Below are 15300 nucleotides of genomic sequence, written 5' to 3' on the forward strand. Positions count from 1 at the left end.
CACCTGAGGAAATGCATCAGAATTTCAAGCTCTTGAGCACTGGTGGCCAAGTGACAATATGTTTATTACTGGAAAAATACTCAAAGCCAAAATCCTTTTGTGGCAGGGTAGTACTGTCATTCTTTACATTAAAATTACCTATAGTCTATAAGATAGAACCAATGTTTTTTGTTTGATACACAACACTGCCAATCAACACGGGTACTAAAAATTACAGTGAATCAAGTGAATGTTGCTTTGAATAAATCTATACAATCAGTATGAGTCTGGATGTGGATTCATGTGTTTAGTCCATTTAAAAAATATTAAGGAAAACGGCCTTTTATAATATGTTTGAGAAGACTTCTTTATTTAAATATTTATTTTTAAAAAGACTAGTCAAGTGGAAGTGGGGAAAGAGTGGCACAAAGGGAAACCAACTGTGAATAACCAATTGAGACAATTCACTACCTTGGGACCAGCCAAAGCTTGCTTTTTAAAGTAACCTTGAAATACATACCATATTCCATATTATACAAAGCTTTACATATTGCTCTTAGTTTTGAAATAGAAAAAAACTTTTTGAAGAGAGTAAGAATCATAAAACTAGAAGGTCTAAAAATTGTAACACTTCCTCTTCATAAAGCATATATCTTTATTTACATTAATATATTATTTAGGAGGTTCACGCCTTTAACATAACCCCATTAGATAATCTATAACTGTAAAGAGTTCATGTGTATTTCTCATTTTCTGCACATATGTATTAATGTAAAAAATCTGCCCTGCCATATTCTTTTTTAGTCAACAATTATCTTGAGCATTTTATTAGTTTGTGATTCACCTTCTAATACATATGTTGCTTAAGAGTAAAAAGCCCCTCCATAACTTTAAAACATCTTTTTTTTAACCTGAAATAGGCTTAAATTCTCACGTTGTCAGATGAGTCTTAACACTTTAGTATTTGCTAAATTTAGCCTATTAAGATTTTTTTAAAGGAGCATAAGGGCCCTAAATTGGAAAAAAAAAAAAAAAAACTCTCCTACGATCATAATTGTGGGATTTCATTTCCAGTTCATTCTGTTGGAATCAATCTGAATTCCATGTAATGTAAACAGTTCAAAAAGTCTTAAAAATGAATTGTTGACTTTAAACAATCTTCGGAGCCGCTCACAATGTCCGTAGAAGCAGACTCCTCCCCGCTCCTGGGGAAAACCCTGCCTAATATTTATAACGTTATGACATACTGTAATACTCACAAGGTGGTTGTAGAAGTATAAACACGACTGGAGTTATCTGATTGGCTGCTGGTGATGTAACACCCATGTCAATACTTCCCAGTGAACGCACGTGTTCGACCTTTTATTTAAATTTCCATTTCATCACAGCAATAAGACACTCGGGGCGGTGCATTTTCTGTGAAATGATTATTGCCCTGGGCCCGAGGTGCTGCCTCGCACAATGCATCAGAGGAGGTTGTGTCCGTGGTCGTAACCTCCTCGCGTGAAAGGCACCGCCTGGTCCAGTCTTTGTGAAGGAACAAAATAAGTTCACTTCCTCGGGCACCGCCACCCACCCTCAGCAAATGACAAGGCTGGAGCGCAGCTCCCACCGCACAGTTATTTGCAAAGTCCCAGGTGAACTCGTGGCGAGAGAAGGAAAATGCGCGTCCCGGGCGCGGGTAGGTGCGTGTGGGCAGCGGGGAGGCGGCCAGACCCTGACACTCGCCAGCTGTTTGTCCTCCGCGTAGCCCGGCCCCGGCCGCACACGCCCGCCCCCTCCCTGAGACCCCCAACCCGCCGCCCGGCCTTTTGTCCCCCGCCCCTCGGCCGACTTCCTTCCCCGTGGCCGCACCCCCGCCCCCAGGCCGGAGGCGCGGCCCAGCCCCTTTCCTGGTCCCCTGGCGCCCCCACCCCACCCCAGCCCAGCCCCAAGCCCAGCCCCCCTCCCCCAGCCCGGCCCCCACCCTTTCCCCCTCCAGCGGTTACTGCTACCCCGGTGCATTGTGGGCGCACGGTCCGTTGTTCATTTGCCATTCGACCTCCGCCAGGGCCTGGTCGGACGGAAACGCTCCGCCGGCTTTATTGTCGCTTCGTTATGTGGCGGAGCCGAGCAGCTTAGCGTGCCTCTCACCCTCAGCGCCTGCGAAGCCGGCGGCGGCGTCGGGACTCCTCGGCGCGCGGAGGAAGGATATCTGTGTGGAGGGTCGGTGTGTGCGCGCGGCTTTAAAGAGGGGGCAGCGAAGGGTCTCCCCGCACTCCGCCGCTCAACTTCGAAGGCCTCGCTTGCCCCCGGCTCGCTCCTCACCTCTCCGCCGCCCGCCCCCTTCTCCGCGCGGGACGCTGCCCGGAGCGCGGCGGGGCGGGGGTGGAGGACGAGAGAGCGGCCGGAGGCGTCGGCCCGGCAGCGGCAGCGGACGCGTGCGGCAGCCCCGGGAGCGAGCGCGAGCCGGGCTGCCGGGCGAGAGGGCGAGGCCGAGCCCCGCGAGACCGGAACGCCGGGGGCGGGGGCGGGGGCGAGACAGAGGGGGAGCCGCGGGGAGCGCGCGGGACGCGGCCCGAGGCCGTGCGCGAGCCGGGGCACCGGGCGGCGGCGGCGGCGCGCGCCATGTCGTTCAGTGAAATGAACCGCAGGACGCTGGCGTTCCGAGGAGGCGGGTTGGTCACCGCTAGCGGCGGCGGCTCCACGAACAATAACGCTGGCGGGGAGGCCTCAGCTTGGCCTCCGCAGCCCCAGCCGAGACAGCCCCCGCCGCCAGCGCCGCCCGCGCTTCAGCAGCCTAATGGGCGGGGGGCCGACGAGGAAGTGGAATTGGAGGGCCTGGAGCCCCAAGACCTGGAGGCCTCCGCCGGGGCGGTCGCCGGCGCCGCCGAGGAAGCCAAGGAGTTGCTGCTCCCCCAAGACGCGGGCGGCCCCACCTCGCTTGGCGGCGGTGGCGCGGGGGGCCCCCTGCTAGCGGAAAGGAACCGTCGGACTCTGGCCTTCCGAGGCGGCGGCGGCGGCGGGGGTCTCGGCAACAATGGCAGTAGCCGCGGCCGCCCCGAGACCTCGGCTTGGCCCCTGAGGCATTTCAATGGGCGAGGGCCGGCGACTGTGGATCTGGAGCTGGACGCGCTGGAGGGGAAGGAGTTGATGCAGGACGGCGCGTCCCTGAGCGACAGCACCGAGGACGAGGAGGAGGGGGCGAGCCTGGGCGACGGCAGCGGGGCGGAAGGCGGCAGCTGCAGCAGCAGCAGGCGGTCGGGCGGCGATGGCGGGGACGAAGTGGAGGGCAGTGGTCTGGGAGCTGGCGAAGGAGAGACTGTCCAGCACTTCCCGCTCGCGCGGCCCAAGTCTCTAATGCAGAAGCTCCAATGTTCCTTCCAGACCTCCTGGCTCAAGGACTTTCCCTGGCTGCGCTATTCCAAGGATACTGGTCTTATGTCTTGCGGTTGGTGCCAAAAGACCCCTGCAGATGGGGGAAGCGTGGACCTTCCCCAAGTGGGGCATGATGAGCTTTCGCGAGGGACCCGCAACTACAAGAAAACCCTCCTCCTGAGGCACCACGTCTCTACCGAGCACAAACTCCACGAAGCCAACGCCCAGGTACAGTATATCCTGCTCCTACGTTTTTGAGATCTTTTAGGGAAAGATTTATCAGCATTCCCTTCCCCCCACCCCCCAAAAAAATCTCAAAACCATTTTCCTGGGTGAAGACATCGTTCCAGTTGAGAGGTGCGGGAAGCTTACGCGTGGGGGTTTAGAAAGCCTGGGAACAAGTTTTGAAAAGTTCTGTGTGTTGTGGGGGGAAGGGGATGGAATGACAATTGTCTTGTCGTAGCGCTGGATTTTTTTTTTTTTATGACTCAGATTTCTTATCAGATTGAATCAAAAAGAAAGTGAGGTTGAAGGTTTTAACCTAAAAGGCTGACTTTGCGGTAAAAAAAATTTATTAGCTGTGATTTTAGAGAAGCTGCTCTGTGCTCACAGACGTTTAGTGTGCTGGTCGAAGTCAAATCGGGCAACTCTTTGAAGAGTGGATTAAACAGTTTTCCTTTACCTTTAAGGCTGCCCCTTTCAGGAAAACGTCCAGCCGAAAACATTCTTTATATGAGATCAAGATAATGTGAAGTATGAGAGAGTATGTAAATGTAGAGAATGCTATTTGGAACTCCTTGCTCTTGTGTATAATTTTACTAAATTAATCTCTGTTGAACTTTCTTACCAAGGCCTGGTTTTGGTAAATTATTGTAGTTTTTACTTGTTTACTCAGATTTCTGTGCTGAGATTTTTTTCGTGCTGTTCCTTTTCAGAAAGATTTTTAAATGCAGTTTACAATTAAGTACTTTAAACTTAGCATTAGAAATGTTTAATGTGTAGTTATTTGTATCAAGTAGTGGATTTGGATTGGTAGGGAATTTATTTACCAAACACCGTGAAAGTGCTTACAAAAAGTAAGCTGTACTTTAGTTCTTAGTCCTTGTTTTAACATTTCCAGTCTAAAGATAGTAAGCCTTACTATTTTGATAATCTGTATTCAAGCCAAACAGATGTTGATCAGTCCTCACTTTTTGACTTGAAGGCAACCTGTGGTGGTAGATGGAATTCATTCTTTCGTGTTGGTAGCCAGTCGTTGATTTTATAAAGTTAGCTCTCAGATAGTAGTCTGTTTATTGGAATGATTCTCCTGTTCAGCGCACTTACCGTGGGTTAATTAGGCGCACCAGTAACCCACAGACACAGCACCCATGTTTCTCAGAAGTTAGGGCTTTAACTTTAAAGCACAGGGTAATTTCCCCGCCCCCGCCCCAGTGGACAATGTAGTAGGGTTTTTGTTGTTGTTGTTTTGCACACATTTTAGTTGCCTAAGCCCTAGAAGGAAGGTCATTTAACGATACAAGGCCGAGAAAGGTTAAGTAAGTTGTCCTAAGAGTCTAGGGTGACCCAACTGAGGCTAGAGCCTGTAAGGAATGTCGTAATGGAAAAAGAATGGATTTGGAGTAAATCTGGGTTCAGATCTCAACTTTCTGCAATTAACTAGCTTTGTGAGCTTGGGCAATAGAGTGAAATGGAACTGACAGTTCCTTGTCTTTCGTGTGCCAAACACATTTATTCTGCAAAGTATTTATTTTTTGTTCCCATTTTACAGAAGAGGAATCTAAAGCCTTAAAGGGTTAAGTAACATTCCTGAAGTTAGGTAGTAAGATGATGGAGTTGCAGGGGACTTGTGAAAATGGAAGTTTAATTTTCCAAATAGGGCTAGGTTGGTTACTTAGAAAATGTTAAATGGGATGAATTTTCTTAATCTGCTGTGGACCAATTACTCTATCAGCATAGTCTCTCCCTGAAGGTAAATCTGAATGGGAATGCAAATTATAATTAGCTCCTTTAGTGAACCTGAAATCAGAAGAAGGGGCATCAGTTGGATAACCTTAAGTTAGCCTCAGCCTGGGTGTATTCTCCTCTGGGTATATATCTTTGTCTTGGAATTCCTAGGAAAAACCTTTCTAAACTTGAACTGAACTATGAGTCTCTTCCTGTTCACTCCTTTAAATTCCCCCATCAGTGCAATCTGCAGGCCATCTCCTTTCTTTGGGACGTTCTATACAATATGCATATATTAAGGACTACAGTTTTAGTAAGTCCTGTGTGTCCTAAGGTTATATGTTAGTCTCCTTGATTGGATTTTGAGTGTTTTCACTTTGAATTGATCCTAATCATTTCTTAGTTTCGTTATAACTAATCTTGAGGGGATATCTTGTTATCAACCCCAGGTACCAGCTGTATAAATATCTCTTTGTCTTAACTTGAGTGACAGGTTCCTCATCTGTTTTACTCTTTTTGGAGACTGCAATCATTTTTTTCCCCGGTTCTTCTGCCGTCTCCAATTACCTGTAGGAGGCACTATAACACAACACGTAATGTAAGCGCCTACATGGCTTAAGGTCAGAGGACTTTGCTCCTAAATCTCTACTTTTTTGGGCAGGCAAATTAGTTAATTTTTAGTTTCCATATGTATGCAAAGTATGTGTGCCAGCATAAAACCACTTAGTGCTGTTATTTATTATCATTATTACCTTTTTGTTTTGTTTTTTTTTGAGACAGTGACTCCATTGCCCAGGCTGGAGTGCAGTGGTGAGATCAAGGCTCACTGCAGCCTCCTGGGCTCAGGCATCCTCCCGAGTAGCTAGAACTACAGGTGCACGCCACCATTCCTGGCTAGTTTTTAAGTTGTTGTTTTTTTTTTTTTTTTTTTTTTGTAGAAACGGGGGTCTCACTATGTTGCCCAGGCTGGTCTCAGACTTCTCGGCTCAAGCAGTTTTCCCACCTTGACCTCTCCAAAATGCTGGGATTACAGGTGTGAGCCACTGAACCTGGCCATTATTACTTATTTTGATCACCAGTCAGTTCTCCTTTTTTATACCTTCAGAGACTTTGTGGCCATCAGGTTCTTTGAACATTCTGAGCCTATTTCTCATACATGAAATTTTTCTCAGCTTCACAAAGGCACTCTTGAATATCTTGTCTTAAAAACCTGGAAATGAGAGTTCTAGAATTCTTCAGGCAAGAAATCAGTTTGAGTCTAAGAGTACTAAACTCCTATTTTCCCCATCATTTCTCAGAGTCCTGTTTCTGAGAGGAATTTGTTTTTTTTGTTTGTTTGTTTTGTGTTTTTTTTTTTGAGACAGAGGCTCGCTTTGTTGCCCAGGCTGGAGTGCAATGGTGCGATCTCCACTCACTGCAAGCTCCGCCTCCCAGGTTCAGGCCATTCTCCTGCCTCAGCCTCCTGTGTAGCTGGGATTACAGGCGCCCGCCACCGTGCCGGGCTAATTTTTGTATTTTTTTTAGTAGAGACGGGGTTTCACCATGTTAGCCAGGGTGGTCTCGATCTCCTGACCTCGTGATCCGCCCATCTCGGCCTCCCAAAGTGCTGGGATTACAGGCGTGAGCCACCGCGCCCGGCCTCTGAGAGGAATTTGGCCACATCTTAACAGTCATGTACTGCATAACATTTTCAAGGATGGACTGCATATATGATAATGGTCCCAAAAAGACTACAGTGGAGCTGAAAAATTACTATCATCTAGTAATACCGTAAAGTTGTAGTGCACTTTGTTTTGTAATCCCAGCAGATCGGGAGGCGGAGGTGGGTGGATCACTTGAGGTCAGGAGTTCAAGACCAGCTTGACCAACGTGGTGAAAGCCTGTCTCTACTTAGGGTAGCCTAAGTGTACAGTGCTCATAAAATCTACAGCAGTGTATAGTAATATCCTAGGCCTTTCATTCAGTCACCACTCACTGACTTACCCCAGAGCAGCTTCCAGTGATGTCAGCTCTGTTCATGGTGAGTGCCCTATAAGGTGTGCCATATTTTTTTTTTTTTTTTTTTTTTTTTTTGAGACGGAGTCTCGCTCTGTCGCCTAGGCTGGAGTGCAGTGGCTGGATCTCAGCTCACTGCAAGCTCCGCTTCCCGGGTTTACGCCATTCTCCTGCCTCAGCCTCCCGAGTAGCTGGGACTTCAGGCGCCCGCCACCTCGCCTGGCTAGTTTTTTGTATTTTTAGTAGAGACGGGGTTTCACCATGTTAGCCAGGATGGTCTAGATCTCCTGACCTTGTGATCCGCCCATCTCGGCCTCCCAAAGTGCTGGGATTACAGGCTTGAGCCACCGCGCCCGGCCCAGGTGTGCCATATTTTTACTGTACCTTTTTCATGTTTAGGTAGATTAGATACACAAATACTATTGTGTTACAATTGTCTAAAGTATTCATTACAGTAACATAATGTACAGGTTTGTAGTCTGGGAGCAATAGGCCTGACCATATAGCCTAGGTGTGTAATAGGTTATACCATCTAGGTTTGTGTATACTGTGACATTTGCACAGTGACAAAATCGATGCATCTCTCAGATCATATCCCTGTCGTTAAGTGATGCATAACTGTATGTCATGAAAGGTTACTTTTCTCTAAGTAAGAAAAGTATCTTTTTGTTAATCTCTTGGTAGTGACCAAAAAGTTAATTCTTCTGTTAATTGGACCTTGGTTATTGTGGACTATTTGTGGGAGAGTCTTTTAAAACATGCTTTCTGAGTCTGTGTTTTGAGCCTTCCATTTCAGAGGTGTCCCTGTATTTATAAGGATATGAGGGACAATTAATAGTTTAATTTTAAGTAACAATTGACTATATGATCAGAGTTAGGTTTAATGATTAGCTCATTCAGTATCTGACCATTGGCCCAGAAGACTTTAAAATTAAGTGATTACCACTTATTCTTGGTCTAGACCACTTTCTACCCAATTGTGAAATTTTCATAGGCTAAAGCACACATCCTGTTAACTCTTCCCAGGAGAAACAGGCACCCGAATGTATTATTGTTGTCAATTTAGTTAACGTTTACAGAAACTAAGTAATGAATTCAGACCAGTGATCTGATTGAACTATCTAGTTGGAATATATTGATGTCAGTAGCTGAGCAAACAAAGATTATAAGGCAGATCTATCAGCCTAATTTGTTTTGGCAGAAATAAGGGCCAACGTTGATTGGTTGGTTGGTTAGTTGGTTGGTTTTTAACACTTTTGGAAGAAAGTCTGAAAGATCTTTCACTGAGGAAAAATCAATTAGAGTTGAGCTTGTAACCCATTCAATTCCATTGTTTATTATTTATATATTTTACATTATTTATAATTTATTAATTCTTTGTGTTTTATTCAGTAACAGCTAGTTCATAGCACTTATGCTTTTCAAACTTTTGTTAGCAGTGTTTGACTATACCTTATTGTGTACCTAGGATTAGCTTCCTTCTCCATCTTAAATTTAGCTGTGTTAGGTTGATGCAAAGCACTGGAGATAAAAATCTGTAAATAAAACATTCATTCTCTCTGCCCTCAAGGAACTTGTAGTTTAGTAAGGAGAGATAGGACTGAAAAAAGACACAGATACCATGGTAGCAGTGTATAATCAGGGTACATTGAAGATTTTTTTTTTTTTTTTTTTTTTTTTTTTTGAGACGGGGTCTCACTCTGTCACCCAGGCTGGAGTGCAGTGGTGTGATCTTGGCTCACTGCAACCTCCGCCTCCTGGGTTCAAGCGATTCTTCTCCCTCAACCTCCTGATTAGCTGGGACTACAGGCACATGCCACCATACTAGGCTAATTTTTGTATTTCTAGTAGAGACGGGGTTTCAGTATGTTGGCCAGGATGGTTGCTATCTCCTGACCTCGTGATCTGCCCACCTAGGCCTCCCAGTGCTGGGATTACAAGCGTGAGCCACACGCCCAGCCTGAAGATTCTTAAGGAAGGGAGTGATCAGTTCTACCTGCAAAGGTTGGAAGAAACTTGTACAACTGACTCTTGAATTTTAATTGGATTTAATTAATAGGTGTTGACCAGGGTGGGGAGGGCATTTAGGCATTGCAGTTAGAAACAGCCTGAGGAGGAGCCAGGCGCAGTGGTTCACGCCTGTAATGCCAGCACTTTGGGAGGCCGAGGTGGGTGGATCACTTGAGGTCAGGACTTTGAGACCAGCCTGACCAATATGGTGAAACCCTGTCTCTACTAAAAATACAAACATTAGCCAGGTGCGGTAGCGGTTGCCTGTAATCCCAGCTACTCAGGAGGCTGAGGCAGGAGAATCGCTTGAACCTAGGAAGCACCCCACTGTACTCCAACCGGGGCGACAAGTGAGACTGTGCCTCAGAAAACACACACAACACACAGAGCCTGAGGAAAGTGAAGAATGGTATTTTAGAGAAAGGAGAGTTTGGTTGCTGTGCAGGATGAAAAATCAAGTTTGAACAGTAAGGTCATGAAGGATCTCCTGTCGTGCTGAAAACATTAAATTTTATTCTCTTGACAAAAGGGCAACAATAGCAGTTTTAAGCTGGGGGAGAATCATTATCAAATGTGTATGCATTGCCATCCAGAGACACCTACGAAGTATGTATGTGGGCTTAGAGTTTGAGGAGAGAACTGGTTGGCAGGCTGTTATAATAACCTGAATAGGCCAGGCGCAGTGGCTCACACCTGTAATCCCAACACTTTGGGAGGCCGGGGGTGGGGGAGGGGGTGGATCACCTGAGGTCGGGAGTTCGAGACCAACCTGACCAACATGGAGAAACCCCATCTCTAATTAAAATAAATAAATAAATAATACAAAATTAGCCAGGCATGGTGGCATGTACCTATAATCCCAGCTGTTCAGGAGGCTGAGGCAGGAGAATCGCTTGAACGCAGGAGGCAGAGGTTGCGGTGAGCCGAGATCGTACCCTTGCACTGCACCTTGGGCAACAAGAGTAAAACTCCATCTCAAAAATAAAAAAATACCTGAATAACCATAGTCTGTCTGCTCCCTAACACTTACAGGATTAGAATTTCTGGGGATAGTACTTAAGCTACCAGAGAGGATGCCATCACTCAAAGATTCAGAGATGATCAGAAAACTACAAAAGAGACCACCTTGTCTTTTTCTCTACCAACTATTATAATTTGTCATTGCCACTAGCATGTATTTGTTTGGCATCACACTTGCTATGGCCTTGTCTTCCTTCTATAAAATGAATTTATTCTAAAATTTGAAAGTAGAAATTACTGTTTTTGTTCTTTCAGTATATTCCAGTGAATTGCTGCAGAGTAATGAAGATTTTGATGTTTTCATTGCTTTTAGTTTACCCTTGAATGATTGTGTTTCAAATGTCTTTTTTGCTAATTCAGTTATTGGAAAAGGGCTGTAATTGAGTACGGTAGTAAATACTAATTGCTTGTTTCTTTAGTTGAATAACATTTTCCTATCATTTATGGATTGACTACAGGTGTGTTGTTTGACTTTCTATTACTTGCAACTGAAGTTAGCCTCTCTTCCTCTATTCCCACGAAAGTGTAGGAGACTGGTGATGGTCTTGTATTCTCTACAAGTTGGCGGCATTGTTTAGGCCGCAAGCTAGAATGCTGATGACCCTATGATTCTCTCCCTCCACCCCTTATATCTGTTTTATCATGCAAGTTCTGATGATTTTTAGACTATTTTTGTAGGCTCTGCTTGACACCTCATTGACATCTATCTTCTCTAATCAAGGTCTTTTTTTCTTGCAAGTATGTTGCGCTGTTCACAGTAGCTTTCCAGAGGGTACATGGCTCACACCTGTAATCTTATCTGTTTGGGAGGCCGAAGTGGGAGAATTGCTTGAGTCCAGGAGTTTGCCACCAGCCTGGGCAACACAGGGAGACCCTTTTTTTTTTTTTTTTTTTTTTGAGACGGAGTCTCACGCTGTTGCCCAGGCTGGAGTGCAGTGGCGCAATCTCGGCTCACTGCAAGCTCCGCCTCCCGGGTTCCCGCCATTCTCCTGCCTCAGCCTCCTGAGTAGCTGGGACTACAGGCGCCCGCCACCGTGCCCGGCTAATTTTTTGTATTTTTAGTAGAGACGGGGTTTCACTGTGGTCTCGATCTCCTGACCTTGTGATCCGCCCGCCTCGGCCTCCCAAAGTGCTGGGATTACAGGCTTGAGCCACCGCGCCCGGCCTGGAGACTGTTACCTCTACAAAAAATTTAAAAAATAAAATAACCAGGCATGGTGGCACACACCTTGTAGTCCCAGCTACTTGGGAGGCTGAGACAGGAGGATCCCTTGAACTCAGGAGGTTGAGGGTACAATGAGCCATGATCTAACCACTGCACTCCTGCCTGGGTGACAGAGTGACACTGTTTCAAAAAAAAAGGAAAACTAGCTTTCCAACTGGTCACGGTATCTGTAGTCTTCTTTCCCTGATAATAAATCTCCACCTTGCTGCCATAGTCATCTCTTCTCTTTGTTATTTCAATTATATCACTGCTTCTGAAAACTCTGTAAGGTGCCAGTAGCAATTGTTCTAATATTTGGGAGGGGGAAGGGGGTTCACATCTTTTTTTTTTTTTTTTTTTTTTAGAGGTAGGGTTTTGCTATGTTGACTGGACTGGGCTTGAACTCCTGGCTACCAGCCATCCTGTCGCCTTCCAAAGTGCTGGGATTACATGTCCCTCTTTATAATCTGGTCAAAATGGATGGACATTTACCTCTGAAATGTGCCCAAGTGCATATTTGCATTCCGTAGGGCTGTTTAGAAAATCACATTGAAATTCTTTTACAAATCTGAACTTTTTTTTTTTTTTTTTTTTTTGAGACAGAGTCTCACTCTGTCGCCCAGGCTGGAGTGCAGTGGCCGGATCTCAGCTCACTGCAAGCTCCGCCTCCCGGGTTTACGACATTCTCCTGCCTCAGCCTCCTGAGTAGCTGGGACTACAGGCGCCTGCCACCTCGCCCGGCTAGTTTTTTGTATTTTTTTAGTAGAGACGGGGTTTCACTGGGTTAGCCAGGATGGTCTCGATCTGCTGACCTCATGATCCGCCCGTCTCGGCCTCCCAAAGTGCTGGGATTACAGGCTTGAGCCACCGCGCCCGGCCAAATCTGAACTTTTGAGGATGCTATAGACCATCTTATGTTTTTTTTTAAATGCTGGATTTTTTTTGTTGTTTTGTTTTGTTTTTAATGCTGTTTCATTTACTTGAAGTGCTCATCCACCCATCCCACTCTTGGATCCTTTAAAACTCTGCTCAGGTCTTGTTTCTTCCAAAAAGCATCCCCACACTTTAAAAACAAAAAACAAAACACTGGATTAGATACACCTGCTTTCTGCTCTTACACCACCTTAAGAGTCTTACCCACTAACAGTAACTTCAAATTAGCAACTGAATCATTTTGGTTCCCAGTGTAGACCCAGGCCAAAGTAGGCATTCATTTAATGCTATTAAATAAATGCGTAAAGTTAGGACTTTTCAAGCATTTTCGTTTGAGTAAAATATTTACTATTTTGTAGCCTATGTTCTTTAAATATTGAACATCTAGATAATAGGTTATAAGGATTTTAATAAATGGACACTTACCTATGTTTTCTAAATTTTAAAAGACTTGATATTGAGGTCTCATCCAGACTACAGTTTTACTAACGGGCATCTTCACAAATGAAAAAATTCAAGATTTCGTATTTAGCTCTGAATGTCTGTTTCTTTAAAATCTCCTTGTTTAGCCAGTTTAGACTATAATGTCAGAGCTAATTGTGTTGTCCTTTTTGGGAGAGAGGTTAGAAAAGGTCACTACATTTGAAAAGACCAGTTGTGGATATAGTAATTTTTTTTAAACTTACCAGTGATATCTGATGTTATCGGTATACTAAAAGTGGACATAGAACATTAAAGAAGGATCTAAAGACGCAAAGAATACCTGGAGTTATTAGGGACCTATTTAAGATTTTGTCTCTGGCACTAAGAATTTATTAATTTGTTGAGTTCAGCAAATAATATTGGCAGTTTTTTAGTGCTTTGTACTTATTTAGCTCTTTTACCCAAATCCTTTAATAATAATCTCCTTAGAGAGTACACGTACTCTTGGAAATGATTCATTTTTTCGAAGGGCATATTTATTTGTGTGGTTTTTGTTTTTTGGTTTTTTTTTGAAGGGCATATTTAATAGCTGCTGCAGACATATGGAATAGTGCTTTAATCAGTGGTAAACAAGAAATTGCTGTTACTGGTTATAAAAGCAAGCGACATTAATGTTCTTGTACCATAGTAATGAGAAAAAAAAAATAGTGGTTGAATAGTGTTTAATTTGTACAGTTTGTGTCAGAGTAGAATGGGCAGATATTTTGATGGATAGGCTTTTGTCTTAGTTACTTCTAAAAATTAGAACATCTGGTATGGTAAAGGCAGAGAATCTTAGCAATTGGCACTGGCCCAGAAAATTCAGAGTGCGGTGACCATAGCCTATTATGACTGCTACAATAGGCATAGCCACCTCCTGAAGTGTTTTCAACTGTTTGATATATGAACTTTAGGCAGTTCTTGACTTGTGCATGCTGATTCACTGCTTTCACAAACACTTCATGGGTATATGCTGCCAGATATTCAGTGTTGAAAACTTTGCTTCTTCCAAATATTCATACAATATTCATACTTTTACTGTAATATATAGTAGATAGAACATTGAACCACATGAGCTTGGGTTCAGGTACAGCTTGTGTAACAAAGCTTAGTGTTGGGCCTGCATCAAAGCAAGATTCTTCCCCCTTATTTGGAATTTCTGTAGAGAGCATAGGCAAAAAAATTGACTCAGTCTTAAAAGGGAAACCAAGTAAACAGAATGATGCTTTTGTAGAAAGTTACATTGTCCAAGTAATTGTTATAGGTGTTTTTAGTATCATTCTTTACATTTTCACACAAGTAGTAAATCGTTTCTTTCCTCTTTGCTACATATGAACTTTCACAACATACTGTTTTTTTTTTAAAGCAAGTATTTGCAACAATCCAATACAACATACTGGTTTAATACAAAAGCTTAGGTTAAATAAGTCTCATTATTACGTTACTTCCTTTCTGCTGTTCCCCAAAAACAAAAATAAGAGTATTACTCATGAATGGACTTGTTCTGATTCCTCTATCCGTGACTTAACAGTTTTTGCAGAATTGGATGTTTTGGTAGGAGGAGAAAATAGCTAATTTAGAGCATGGAACATTATTATATGGTGGGGGGGCATGGGTGGGAGTTTTTTGGTAAAAGGGCATTACGCACTTGGTACCAGAAGGGAACGGGAAGGTTGCCAAGGAATCGTCGAAAATGAGGAAATTTCTCTACTTTGTGTGCTTCATTCTGAAGTGATCATATACTCCAGATTCGCAGGGTTTTTCATACTATTCTATTTTCACAGTGAAACAGTTGAAGTGTGTCCTGGAATCTTTTTTTTTTTCTTTTTGAGCCAGGATCTTAGTCTGTTGCCCAAACTGGAGTGCAGTGATGCGATCTTGGCTCACCACAACCTCTGCCTCAGCCTCCCAAGTAGCTGGGATTACAGGCGCACCCCACTACTGCCCAGCTAATGTTTGTATTTTTAGTAGAGATGGAGTTTGGGGTTTCACCATGTTGGCCAGAGTAGTCTTGAACTCCTGACCTCAAATGATCCACCTGCCTTAGCCTCTCAAGCTGCTGGGATTACAGGCGTGAGCCACCGCACCTGGCTGTGTCCTGGAATATTAATACTTTGGTTCTTTCAGTTGACTTCTCATATGTGGGAGCAGCACTATAATTTTTAGATGGACTGAGTTAGTTTCAGAGAATTGAGATGACTGTGACAGTGTGTGTGGCCTCCTGTGACATGGACTCAAGTAAAGCTAAAATTTTTATGATTTAGCCATGCATGTGATTGCATTAAGTCACATTTTGTGATTGTTTAGGGATCCACCATTTAGGATATTGTTTGTGAGACTTCTTTTGCAGTCCTGTCATCTCTACACCACTTCTCTCTTCTAAGCATGTCAGT

The 15300-nt window shown here is 44.3% G+C and overlaps 1 protein-coding gene across 2 annotated transcripts in view; it reads left to right on the forward strand.

Moving 5' to 3' along the window:
• The first annotated feature begins 1435 nt into the window (after positions 1–1435).
• The window catches only part of ZBTB10 (zinc finger and BTB domain containing 10), a 40447-nt gene continuing 26582 nt past the window's right edge, over positions 1436–15300 (forward strand). The window contains exon 1 of one of the 2 annotated variants that reach the window (XM_005563612.4): positions 1436–1660. In XM_005563612.4, coding sequence (XP_005563669.1) covers positions 1565–1660 — 96 coding nt within the window. In that variant the 5' untranslated portion in view covers positions 1436–1564. Of the gene's footprint in view, positions 1661–2010; positions 3565–15300 lie in introns of those variants that run through there. The other variant, XM_005563609.4, reaches the window with a different exon arrangement.

Source organism: Macaca fascicularis, chromosome 8, assembly GCF_037993035.2.
Source record: "Macaca fascicularis isolate 582-1 chromosome 8, T2T-MFA8v1.1".
NCBI classification, from domain to species: Eukaryota; Metazoa; Chordata; class Mammalia; order Primates; family Cercopithecidae; genus Macaca; species Macaca fascicularis.